Source organism: Mastigoproctus giganteus, chromosome 2 (assembly GCF_048544385.1).
Source record: "Mastigoproctus giganteus isolate SK-2022 chromosome 2, ASM4854438v1, whole genome shotgun sequence".
Classification (NCBI taxonomy): Eukaryota; Metazoa; Arthropoda; class Arachnida; order Uropygi; family Thelyphonidae; genus Mastigoproctus; species Mastigoproctus giganteus.
In genome coordinates, this window is record NC_143576.1 from 1,332,444 (window position 1) to 1,345,622 (window position 13,179).

The 13,179-nt window shown below is 38.4% G+C and overlaps 1 protein-coding gene across 2 annotated transcripts in view; it reads right to left on the reverse strand.

Annotated features, from left to right (window-relative positions):
* The window catches only part of l(3)80Fj (lethal (3) 80Fj), a 694,407-nt gene that overhangs the window by 368,698 nt on the left and 312,530 nt on the right, over window positions 1–13,179 (reverse strand). For both annotated transcript variants that reach the window (XM_090387924.1, XM_090387932.1), the window contains exon 26: window positions 5,664–5,807. In XM_090387924.1, coding sequence (XP_090244050.1) covers window positions 5,664–5,807 — 144 coding nt within the window. The remainder of the gene's footprint in view (window positions 1–5,663; window positions 5,808–13,179) is intronic.

Below are 13,179 nucleotides of genomic sequence, written 5' to 3' on the forward strand. Positions count from 1 at the left end.
GTGGTTTGGGAATTATCAAAAGTATGGTTTATGTTCTGAGTGGGATCTAGTATAGTGTCCTTCTTTGTCATAATTCGCCCTACATTGATCCCACAGTTCTTGTTTTAGATCTTCATCTGTCAGATCAATAAGGTCTCATTCAGTAATGACAACTATTAACACATTCAGGGAAACATGGTGAAACTCTAACAGAAGTTCCACCAAATTTTTTTATTTTTTGTAGTTGCTGAGACAGTCAAGCAGTGACAACTTCAACCAGTAGGGCTCCTGATCTAAATCAACAAATTGCTTTGGGTGGGGGGGTGTCGTATTTTTTAGGCATTTCTGCCTAGTATTAGTATTAATAGTGGCATAGGCATATCATGCAAGAAAGCAAGCTTACACAGAGTCAGCCAAGGAGGAAAAAATATTATTTCACCTATACCTCCCTCTCCTACAGTTTCTTTAGTTTTTCCTTGAATTTATACAAACTATCCACTTTAACAACAACGGACAGTAGCTTCTTCCAGAAATCAACCATCTGTTAGCTGAAGGAAAACTTTCTCACATATATTCTGCAGCCATCCTTCCTCAATTTGAATTTTATACCCCCTCATGTGCATAGCACCCTGTCTGCACTCCTTAGAGGACTTCAAATCAGACTGCATAATTACCCCAGGTCCTTTTCATTTTACACTACCCTGAATGTAGTACTTCACATCAGATATGTTGCCAGGACAGCTCATGGGGTTTTGAAAATGATATGCAGAAACTTTGCCAGTAGGGATGAGGTGATTATCCCTTTGAATAAGGCCATGGTTAGGCCACATCTTGTGTACTATACACAGGTCTAGAGGCCTTATTTTAGGAAGGATGTAGATCTGCTAAGATGGGTACAGAGAAGGATAACCAGATTGGTGAAGGAAACAAAAGCATGCTTTTGTTTCCTTCACCTAGAAAGGCTTCAGTTTTGCAAATTACAGCACCTCAAGTCCAGGAACCTGCGGGGAGATCTGATTACAGTGATTAAAGCCTTGGATGGATTGAGTAATCTTAATGATATTCTTCTTTTTCTGCTTGCTGAGACTATGCATGAGGGGACATAAATTCAAGTTAAGGAAGGATGGGTGCAGGACATATGTGTGGAGGTTGGCCTTCAGCCAGCTGGTAGTTGATTGTAGGAACAGGCTTTCATCTCTTGTTGTGGAAGAACTAGACAAATTATTGGAGGGCACAGATGTGTGAACTGGGGATTTTTTTTTTTTTTTTTTTTTTGGATGATGCCATAAAAACTTGCATTCTTGCATCATTTGTCATTACTATTACTACAACACAGGTGATATGTTACTCTGGGATTATCACTACTCATATGTAGCATCTTGCATTTGTCAATGTTAAACTGCAATTGCCATTTCTCGGAATATCTGCCAATTTTTTTTAGATCTTGTCACAGAAGCATGCCATTTCATTATTTGTTATTAACCACCCTTCCAGAGGTTGTATATCTGCAATCTTAAGACATTAAACCCGTTTTTTTTTTTTTTTTAATGAAAACCCCAAGCATGAAATATATGAGAACCTAAAGTACTTAGTGCAGAACACGACTTGAAGGTTGAGAAGACGAAAGAAGATACTTGCTGACATTAGACTTGAATTTCGTGTAGATTGTAATTTTCAGGAAAATTACAATCTACAAGGAGATTGTTCCAAAAAATAAAAGTTAAAGAAATAAATGAGGAGGAAGAAGAAAAATTGGTTCTGTGGGTTTCAAAGCGGACAGTAAAAGGAAGCTGACTGGTTGTGGCACATGTTCAGACTGGTTTGGAAGAGAGAGAGAGAGAGAGAGAGAGAGAGAGCAGGAATTATAAAAGCCAATAATACAGGAGAATAGTGCCAATGGAAGTATCTGCGGAAAAGGCTGATAAGACTGATTGATTGATTGATTTAACAATTCTTGACGCAAGAGCTACTGCGGCTAAAATGCACCTGGAGGAAACAGCAGAAAGAAAAGAAAGTCTATGAGACAGAGAGTGGATCTTGTCAGATATGCATCACTAATTAACCTAACTGCCATCTTTTGAAAGGAATCTAGAAAAGCCTGAGAGTGGTTTTCGAGGCACCGTCCCAGATGTGAGAACAATATTCCATGGCAGGGTGGATTTGTGATTTGTGCAGGGTGAACAGCTGTTTGGAAGAAAAGTAATGAGGAGGGTAAAAGAGAAAACCCAGTTTTCGAGATATGAGATATATTGCTTCCAGCATTTACAATATATGTGATGTGCTTATGAAGAGAGAGAGAGAGAGAGAGAGAAATTAGAATTCAGGATAATACCTATAGAGATGTGATTGTGTCTAGAAATTGAGTGTCATCAAAGACAAGCATAAGAAGAACCCTTTTTTGTGAGTTATAAGACAGGTTGAGTTTTAGAAGGATTGAAAGCAACTAAGTTACTTTTTTCCCCCCACTGAAGAATTACCTGGAGATCAGCATTTATGGAATTGGCACAGGATATTCAAGATGGTGAAGCTGTTTCTGCAGGGCATAAAGTTTCTCAAATTGGAAGGTGGAATGCAATGTGCTATCATCAGCAAAACTATAGATATGATTTCCTGTCCATGCAAGGTCATTGAGACACAAGAGGAAAAGATTAAAAGAACTGAACCTCAGGAACACCTGCATTAGCAGAGAAGTTAAAAGACAGAGAGCCATCTGCATCTCTGGCAGTGAGTGGTCAGAGAAAAAAACCAGACACACAATTACAAAAAACAGTTGGCAGCCCATAAGATGGAAGCTTATTTAAAAGACCTTCATGCCAAACATGATCAAAAGGCTTTGAAATGTCAAAAAAACTGCTTGAGTTTCACCAAATTTTTCCGTCCATAATTGCCCATAGAGGGGTAACATAAGCCAGTATATCGCCAGTGGATTGACACTGAACGGACTCCATACTGGCGATCATTAATCAGATGGAAGGTTTGTAGATAGTTTAAGAGTTGGTGGTTAGTAGATTTCTCCATTACTTTAGAAAGAGTAGAAATAATGACAATGGGACAATAATTGAATGGAAGGGATTTGTCACCCCTTTTTTTTTTAGGAAATGGCTGAATATGAGCAAATTTCCAAGCAGAAGGGGGGAAACATCTGTGGAGTAAGAAAGTAAAAAAGGCAATACAGAACAAGGGTAAACTCAGAAGCACAAGATTTAAGAACAAATAGAAAAATGTCATCAGGACCTGGCACTTTCTTGGCATCAAGCCTTCAAAATTCTTCTGACATCCTTTTGAAAGACCAGAGGAGGCAATGAATGGGTGTACCGAGAATGGTAGGAGGTGTGTTGCCACCTCTTACCATTCCCAGTACACTACAACAATCTTCTGGTCTGCAGATTATTCCCACTCCCATTGTTCCTTTGTTTCCAACTAACTCCCACCACACAGATTCTATGCTGGCAGATATAATTTCAGAATCAACAACAGCTGTGTTTTTTTTTTTTTTTTTCCTGGCTCAGGCTGCTTTTGATAATTAGTCTGATCCCTCTACCCTTCTATCTAACTCATCATCGCCAATATCTGGATGGCATCACGTTTCTGTTAGCCTTATTATATCAGCATTAGTTGTCCTAATTAGGAGTTCAAATTCAGCTGTTGTGGCAACAAACAATAATTCACAAGGTGAGTGCAAGCATTACTTTGAACCATATCATCAGATAAATGCAGATCAAAATTACCCTTCTCCCTCCCCAAACTAGCAGTTTCCCTGAACACTTAGGGTATCCTCAATGATACTGGCAAAAATCATTGCCCACCTTTGTTCAAATTAATACCATCTCTACAAAATAGATTCCTTCTACTACAAATGCAGCACACTGATAAAAATTTCCCTCCAGAGTCCTGCAAATTCCCTCAAGTCTAAAGTAAATCCAAAAGGCTTTCAAACCTATATTTCCTCCTATTGTGTCTGGGCAGAATTGCAGCATTCTGACCATTCTGACCTAACTCATGGCATTTTTTCAGTACAGTTCTATATTTATCCAACAGATGGTCAGGTCATGTACTTTTAATATTGTTAGACCCCACATGAATAATAATTCTCTTTACCTCCCTTAAAATCTGACAATCTGTTGGTAACAACATTGATTGTTGCTCCTGGCAAACACAAACTGGAACACCCATCTTTATTACAAAAAATGTTAACTGTTTTCCTGACAGATTTCCTGATAGATTCTCCCAATAAAACTATATCACTGACTAGAGCATTGTGTGCTTGACAATTATTTTCTGGAACCTGAAATAGTATGAATGTTCATATTCTTTAAAGATCATAACACGTTTGGTGCCATCAAACATAGTAATTCCTTAAAAGGCAGCAACCATCGTGTTGCTACCTTTCACCAGTTCACATGCACACTTCTGAAATTAACAGTTGCTTCAGTAATCCTGTTTGTGTCAAACTGTGATCTGGCACCTCCATTCACTTGATCCACCATTCATGCATGAAAGCCTTAAAGGGTTTCTTAACTAAAATGTCCAATGGCTAATAGCTAAGCCTGGCTGGCATTGCAGCTAACAATGTCTAACTCAGCAACTGTCTATTTTATTGTTTCCATTATCAGAAGACCATTTTCAGAAGGCCATTTTGGCTATACTTTCCCTGAGATAAAAAAAAAAAAAAAAAAATTATTGTATGCAGATATAATACTTTCACCATTACACACAGGAGAATTTCTGGCAACATTTTCCAAGAAGTCTTGTAATCTGGAAGATAAAGTTCTTAGATTTTGGCAAAACACTTAATATTATACTACGCGTTTGAGTTAATATCATAAATTGAGTAATGAACATTATAGGCAAGATACGACTATGAATAAAGAGATGATTAAGAAGAAAGAAACACAGTGGTCATAAATGGCCGCCTCTCTTCGTGGACTAATGTGATGAGTAAAGTCCCACAAGGGTGGTGTTGAGCCCTTTACTTTTGCATAAAATTAAAAAGATTGGGATTCCAGACACCTTATTCAATTCAGCTTTTGTATGTCAAAATCTGAAACCTACCACCGCTAACAAGTAAAAGTTTCTAACCCGATTTTCATGCCAATATCTATTATAAACTGTGAATATGCAGCCTTAGTTTGAAAAATGTGTGTGTGTGTGTGTGTGTGTGTGTGTGTGTGTGTGTGTGTGTGTGTGTGTGTGTGTGTGTGTGTGTGTGTGTGTGTGTGTGTGTGTACACGCACGCGCACACTTGTGAAAGGTTAACAATCAGAAAAATTTATCAATTTCTTTGTGCTGCTAACAAAACTGAAAAACTTCACAATCCCCTTCATTTTCAGGAGCATGAAGCTGAAATGCCAAGCCCTAGAAAAATATCTTGCATCTTTCCTATCCAAAATTACACCCCATCTTAACCTTCATTAATGGACCCCCTTAAAAACTTCAGATCTGCTAGAGGTTCTGCACATGCAAGATTTCATGAGCGGCATTCCTGAAAACGGATTCCTACATAAAACACACACACACACACACACACACACAAATTTGATGCCAAATCAGTTAATTTCATGAGATGCATTCCTGAACACTAGAGATGTACAGAGTTAGAGAGCAACCACTAGAAGTTGCCATAATATCAACTGAACACTTAGCACAATACATTAATTATATAAAAAAACATTCAATATACTTACCTTTAAAGCTGCTCCTCTAACTTTACTGTTGAACCTTTGCAATGCTTGCAGAAGCACCTGTACTTCTTCAATTGAGGCAACAGCACAACCCTCATTTCCAGAAGCAGATTCACAAACCTCTAAAACAGCTGTAGTAGCCAAAGTCTAAAATGTGCATTTTTAAGAGTTAAATTTTTATTATATTCAGACGTTAAAATGAATGAATGATAAAACTGCTTTTATGTTATAATTTAACAATACACACAAAGGGCTTTCCCCCTCAAACATAAAATTTGGCAATTCAAACAATAACCACAGAAAACCTGTTATATTATTTACTTCATAAAATAAAAAATCTAACAAAAAAATTATTTTTACCACAAAGGTCATTCAAATGGGGGTGGGGGGGAAGGCAACCCACCTAAAATGCATATTGTGTAAACTGATAACTTGAATGCCTGATTACTGATCATCGAAGTCCTCAAAACATTGGCAGTCAAAATAGAACTGTTTCTGAATAATGACAGCTGGCATTATTCAGAAACACTCAATTTTTAAGATGGTAACACCCTTACAGTCATGATCCAAACTATACCCAATTTATTGAATACAGAGGGAATAAAACTCAATGAAATGTACATATTAAGTGCAATTGCATCATTAATAACACAGCCATTTCTGAATAAACAGAATATTTATAAGGCGACATCGTTTTAAGTTACATCTCATATTGTGAATACCTTCACAACGAGTTGCCATGATATTGCACTACTTTGAATAAGTAACACTTCACCTAAGGAGAAGACTAATGTTACTTATTCTCTAGGTGGCACCATCCAGACGGCACCGTTTCAGGGCTACTTGGCCCTTTTTCGGTGCCATCACTCGAGTACCTAATATGAGATATAACTTAAAACGATGTCGCCTTATATATATTCTGTTTATTCACAAATGACTGTATATTAATGATGCAATTGCACTTAATATATACATTTCATTGAGTTTTATTCCCTCTGTATTCAATAAATTGGTTATAGTTTGCATCTATAGTTTGGATCATGACTGTAAGAGTGTTACCATCTTAAAAATTGAGTGATGCCATCACTTTGGTACCTACCCACCCACCCACCGAAGAAGGGCCAAATAGCCCTGAAACAGTGCCGATTGGGTGGTGGCACCTATCTGAGAATAAGTAACATTAGTCTTCTCCTTAGGTGAAGCATTACTTATTCGAAGTAGTGCAATATCATGGCAACTCGTTGTGAAGGTATTCCACAATATGAGATATAACTTAAAACGATGCCGCCTTATAAATATTCTGTTTATTCAGAAATGGATGTGTATTAATGATGCAATTGCACTTAATATATACATAGAGAGGGCGCTGAATCTCTTTAAAAGTTACAGCTGACAGTTACAGGCTCCGCAAAAACGATAAGTGTTTGCCTTTTATTTACATGATTGTTATTTTATATTGTACTTAATACATAGTCATATAGTTATAGTTACGCTGGTTATTTTTTATTTTTAATTTAGATAAAGAGTTTTTGTGGATTTTACTTCCGATAGGTAAAACCGTTATTTCGTTCCATTTTGTAGCCATTGTTTTTGGATATAGTGGTAGGGAATTCAAATTTTTTAATTGAGGTAGCTAGGTAGCTCTAACGCATAATTATATAGTAATACGCTTCACTGTTTCTATTTAATAGTTTCTATTCAAATACTATTGATATTTAATTTATTGATTTTATTAATTTAAACTACCGTGCCCCAGACTAGAGCAGCAAAGCAACGGGCACAAAGTGGCAGGAGTGCTGTGAATCGGGGGAGAACTGAGGGGGGCAATTCTCCAACGCATCACAGCCTAAAAAAATGTGCAACTTGTGAAATGTTTGCCGAACTCTCTGGAACGGAACATGATATTGCCATGGGGGATGTCTTTGTGTGTGCGCGCGATGTAAGGAGTGTAAGGAAATCAGGCGACAACTCAGCGTTGTTATGGGCCTATATGAGAGTTTGAAGGACAGGGTGGATGCCCTCGAAAGATCTAAATTGAGGGGCCCATCAGGCTCTCAGCTGCCCAACTCAACGCCAGAGCTCACTCCTGGGCATCAGGCAACACGGTGGCAATCTCCAAAGCAGAATGCGCTGGTCCCAAAGGAACTAGTTATTGTTGGTGACTCTATTGTCAGGGAGACGGGGAATATATTTTGTAAAAAGGATAGGTGGAACAGGACCAGGGTATGTCTGCCAGGGGCAAAGGTTGATGACGTTGTAGAGCGGATATCATCTTTCAAGGGCACAAAAGGTGATATAGTTGTACACGTTGGTACTAATGATATTAAGAGTAGGAGACCGGCGGAATTACTCAACAAGTACAGGTCACTGTTGAAAAAAAGCCGTGAAATAGGGTTGAATTTGAAAGTGTGTGCAATTCTGCCCAGACACGATAGGAGGGAGTACATGATGAGAGCCTTGTCGATCAATTCGGCCCTGGAAAGATTGTGCAAGGCTCAAGGGGTAGAATTTTTTTCAGCCTGGACTGTACTTGTTAACAGGAGAGATTGCTTCTACAGGGATGGGATACACTTAAATAGAAAGGGTGCAAGAATATTTGCTGATGCTATCGAGGCAGTGTTAGGTGGGTCGGAAAACTGCTAGTTTGGGGGGATACATAGATTAATAGTTTAACAGTAACCGCAGGCAGAGGTGAAGGTGATTCTTGCACAACTTCTATTAGAATAAGAAGCGACCTGGAGCGAGGGGTGTTGGGGGTTTCAGGGACGGATGGCAGTCATCATGGAATAGTTGGGTATATGGGATGTGTTAGGGTAACAGGGAATAGGCATAGGAGCATGTATGCTTGCATGTATACCAATGCTAGAAGTATAGTAAATAAATTTGATGAATTTGAAGTGTTGGTCAAGACATCAAAGGCGGATATTGTTGGGATAGCAGAGACATGGTGTCACAAAGATATAAGGAATGCAGAACTGGAATTTGGGGAGTACAATGTGTACAGAAAGGATAGACAGGACAGAAAGGGAGGGGGTGTTATGCTGTTAATTAAGAAAAACATAAAATCAAAGGAAGTGCACCCAGTTAATATAGATGAACAGTGCTCTGTTGAGTCAGTTTGGTGTGAGATAAGCACTGCGAAAGGAAAAATAAGAGTAGGAGTGTGTTATAGGCCTAATGACTTGAATGAGTACAATGAACAATTGTACAGAGAAATAGAGTGGGCCAGTAAATCAGAATGTCTTATAATGGGGGATTTTAACTTCCCAGATATTGACTGGAACTTGTGGGTTGGTCACTCACACACTAGTCAGACTTTTGTGGAGTTATTGGATGATTGTTTTCTGCAGCAGCATGTTCGAGAGGCAACCAGAGAAAGTAACACTCTTGATCTGGTTATCAGCAGTGATCATTCGTGTATTAAGAATTTGCAGATAAAGGAACCACTAGGTGGCAGTGATCACAGTGTGCTGAAGTGGGATTTACTCAAAGAGGTAACTACCGTCAGGGTTAAAGGAAAGGGTTTTTGCTTTCGTAAAGGGGAGTACAGTGGTCTCAGACAGTTTTTAAATTCTGTACAGTGGGATCAACTGACGATGTTACAAACAGTAAATTCGAAGTGGGAAGCATTCAAAGAATTAATCGTGGAAGCTACTAGACTTTATATACCGATTAAGAAATATCGTTCAAGGTTTAGGCCTAAATGGTTATCAAATGAACTAATGAGACTCGTGACAGAGAAGAAAAATGCATGGGATGCATATAAATTATCAGGTGACGCAGAAGCCTGTGGCAGATATAAGCTAGTCTGTAATCAGGTCACAAAGGAGGTTCGGCAGGCGAAGGCGGATTACGAGAAATCTTCGGCAAAAGATGCTAAGAAAAACAGCAAGGATTTCTTTACTTATATAAACTCTAAAAGGAAGGGGTTGAATATGATTGGTCCACTTGACATCGATGGTTCGACTGTTGATGATCCTGCTCAGATAGCAAACAAACTGAATGAGTATTTTTCATCTACATTCACACGTGAGGAATTATTACAATTTGAAAATGGAAGAAGGTTATCAAATTGTAGCAGTGTGCTTAATGATTTTGTAATAACTGAGAGCAAAGTGGAGGAGAAATTGTTGAAGTTAAACATAAGAAAGGCACCTGGGGTGGATGGGATCTATCCAGTTATTTTAAAGGAGGCGGCAAAGCAACTAAGCAAACCCTTAGCCATAATTATGAGAGCATCCTTGGACTCAGGGGAGGTTCCCACGGACTAGAGATGTGCAAATGTGTCCCCAATTCACAAAGGTGGATCGAAGGGTGACACGAGTAATTACAGACCAGTTAGTTTAACTTCTGTTCCGGGTAAAATAATGGAGTCGCTGGTTAAAGATGCATTGCAGGATCATCTAGACAAGACTGCAGCAATAATTCAAACACAGCATGGGTTTGTTAAGGGAAAGTCTTGTCTGACAAATTTGATTGGTTATTATGAAGTGGTCACAAAGGAACTGGATGCAAAAAATAATTTTGATATCATATACTTGGATTTCAGGAAAGCTTTTGACACCGTTGCGCATGGAAGACTACTGTACAAATTGGAGCAGAATGGTATTAAGGGTAAGTTGCTACAATGGATAAAAGGATGGTTAAGTGGGAGAAGACAGAGGGTGGTAATCAATGGGTGCTGCTCTTCGTGGACTAATGTTATTAGTGGAGTCCCACAGGGTTCGGTGTTGGGTCCACTGTTGTTTTGTGTATTTATCAATGATATTGATGAAGGTATATCAGGCTTAATGTCGAAGTTTGCAGATGACACAAAGGTTGGCAGGGTTGTTAATGACAGTAATGGCAGTGTGCTACTGCAACAGGATCTAGATAATTTGGGCAGATGGGCTAAGAAGTGGCAACTGAAGTTCAACCTTGACAAATGCAAAGTACTGCATATGGGTAGAAGTAACCCCAGAGAAACGTACCAACTGTGTGGTACTACACTTAAGGTGGTAGAAAATGAAAAAGACCTGGGAGTAATTGTGCAGTCAGATATGAAGTTTTCTGAGCAGTGCAGACAGGCTGCTAGGGCGGGTCATGGGGTTTTGTCAATGATATATAGGAATTTTGCTAGCAGGGAAAAGGAGGTGATTGTCCCTCTGTATAAGGCAATGGTCAGGCCACGCCTTGAGTACTGCGTACAGGTCTGGAGGCCTCATTTTAGGAAGGATGTAGATTTGCTTGAGCGTGTACAGAGAAGAGCAACACAATTGGTGAGGGGAATGAAGGGATTCTCTTACCAAGAGAGGCTTAAGTTCCGCAAATTGCAGTGGCTGGAGACTAGGCACCTGCGCGGTGATCTGATTGAGGTCTATAAGGCCTTGAATGGGTTGAGCACGCTGAATTCTGATGGGATCCTTCCACTTGTTCAGATTACCAACCTACGGGGACATAAGTTCAAATTAAGAAAGGACAGATGTAGAATAGATGTTCGGAAATTTGCCTTTAGCCAGCGGGTGGTTAATTGCTGGAACAAACTTCCATCTGTCGTTGTAGAAGTTGATAGGTTAAATAAATTTAAGGAGGAACTGGACAGGCATTTGGAGGGAATGGTGTGATTTTTTTTTTTTTTTTTGGCTGATGCTGCATAAGCTCCTACACTTGCTTTCTTGCATCATGTGCCACTACTACTACTACTACTAGTCTAAATTTGCTCACAGCTTGAGGCTTTAGCCCTAAATGCATCTTAGTCTAAAAACTCAATGAAATTTATTGCAGAATCATGCACAAGTTAATGCCTTGTCCATGAGTAGGTGAATAAGTTCAAGAATGCTACTGAAAGTGTTGCGGATTCTCCTTAACCAGGACAATCACCCCAAACACATCATGTTGTGTTGTGATACCACAGCACTGGAAAAATTCATAAAAGTCAAGGCGGCGGCAGCAGCATTGGAAAAATTCTTATGAAGAAACCATCATATTACTATATTACTATTGAAGAAATCACCACAACAAGCAAGACTGGTGTTACTTCAGTACAAACTGAAATAACACCAATCTATCAAGAACACTTTCGAAAAGTGTGCTCAATAAATGCCTCAAACCAGAACTGAAGAAACAATGGCTTAATGTACATTTCGTGGACAGTGAGTGCAAAAGAGATGCCTTCTCAGAACACACAGTGACCAGAGTGCACTATCCTGGGTGCACTATTAACAACAACAAACAAAAAAAAAAAAAAAAAAAAAAAGCTCCAGAATAGCATCATACAGTCTAACTTGACCAATACCCAAGCAACAGCTGGGAAAGTGTTTCCCACTACATTCTAGGATCATAAAGTAATTTTGGAACATTATTTGGAAAGAGATGAAACAGTGACAAGTGACTAACACTGTGACATGCTTCTGAACCAATTAAAGGCGGAAATATAAAATAAACATTGTGGTTTGTTGTCCTCAGCTTTAAGCCTGCAGAACGATAATGCCTGTTTTCACAATTTCCAACCTACAGTGCAAATACAGGATCCATATTCATAGAATTCACTTCTCTATCACACAACATGGTCAAAATGGTGGTACACAAATGGCTTCAAGCATGAAATATCTTCTCTTGGGGAATCTAGGCACTGAAGCAAGACATGCACAATTTGCTGTTTGTGAAGTAATTCTTATTTAACTTTTGTGATTTTTATTTAAAAGAAAAATTACACTTTTTATTTTACAAGGTCTAAATTATAAACTTTTAATAAGCAAACAGCATCAAAGCAAAATATTTCAACAAAACAACCTGTTTACTGCATTTTAATGTCATGGACCCAAATAATAAGATGCTGAAATTTTAATAGCTTTCAAATGGAAAATAAGAAATGGGTGTTATTCATACACAAGGAAATATACTGTTCTATACCTCTGGGTTGTTAAAATATTGTGCTTTGAATAAAGGCATGGTCCTCCATTCCTTTGGAAATGGTATTCCATGGGAAATTACTGCAATACTCTATATACCAAAGGTTAAGGGATCAAAATTCTACTCAGTAAATCACACAGATACTCAGTGATTTTCACAATGTAATAACTCTCTACTATTAGTTTTTTAATTTTCCAAAGACATAAAAATACAGAGTTATAAAGTGGTTACTAATAAAGGGCAATGGAAATTGTCTATTGAAGAATATCCAAAGGTGAAACCAGTTAATATGCCTCAAGAAACATTTGGTGATTGCCAGCATTGATCATGTGAAAACAATCCCTAAAATCAAAATAGTTGGCATGCACCAAATGTTTCTGTGGCTTGTACAGTATAAATGCCCCAACCAGGTCGCATTTACAATGTACAAGCAACAGAAAACTGAATACATTATTTAAATATTTCAAATAAGCATCGACAAGTTTAGGTAATACATCTGGGGACCAATGATTAAAAAAAAAAAAAAAAAAACCTTATGAAATATAAGGGCATGCTGAAAAAGCATCACAAGAAAGGACAAAATATTCTGTAACACTACATAGATACAACAGAAGGGATGAAAGATTGA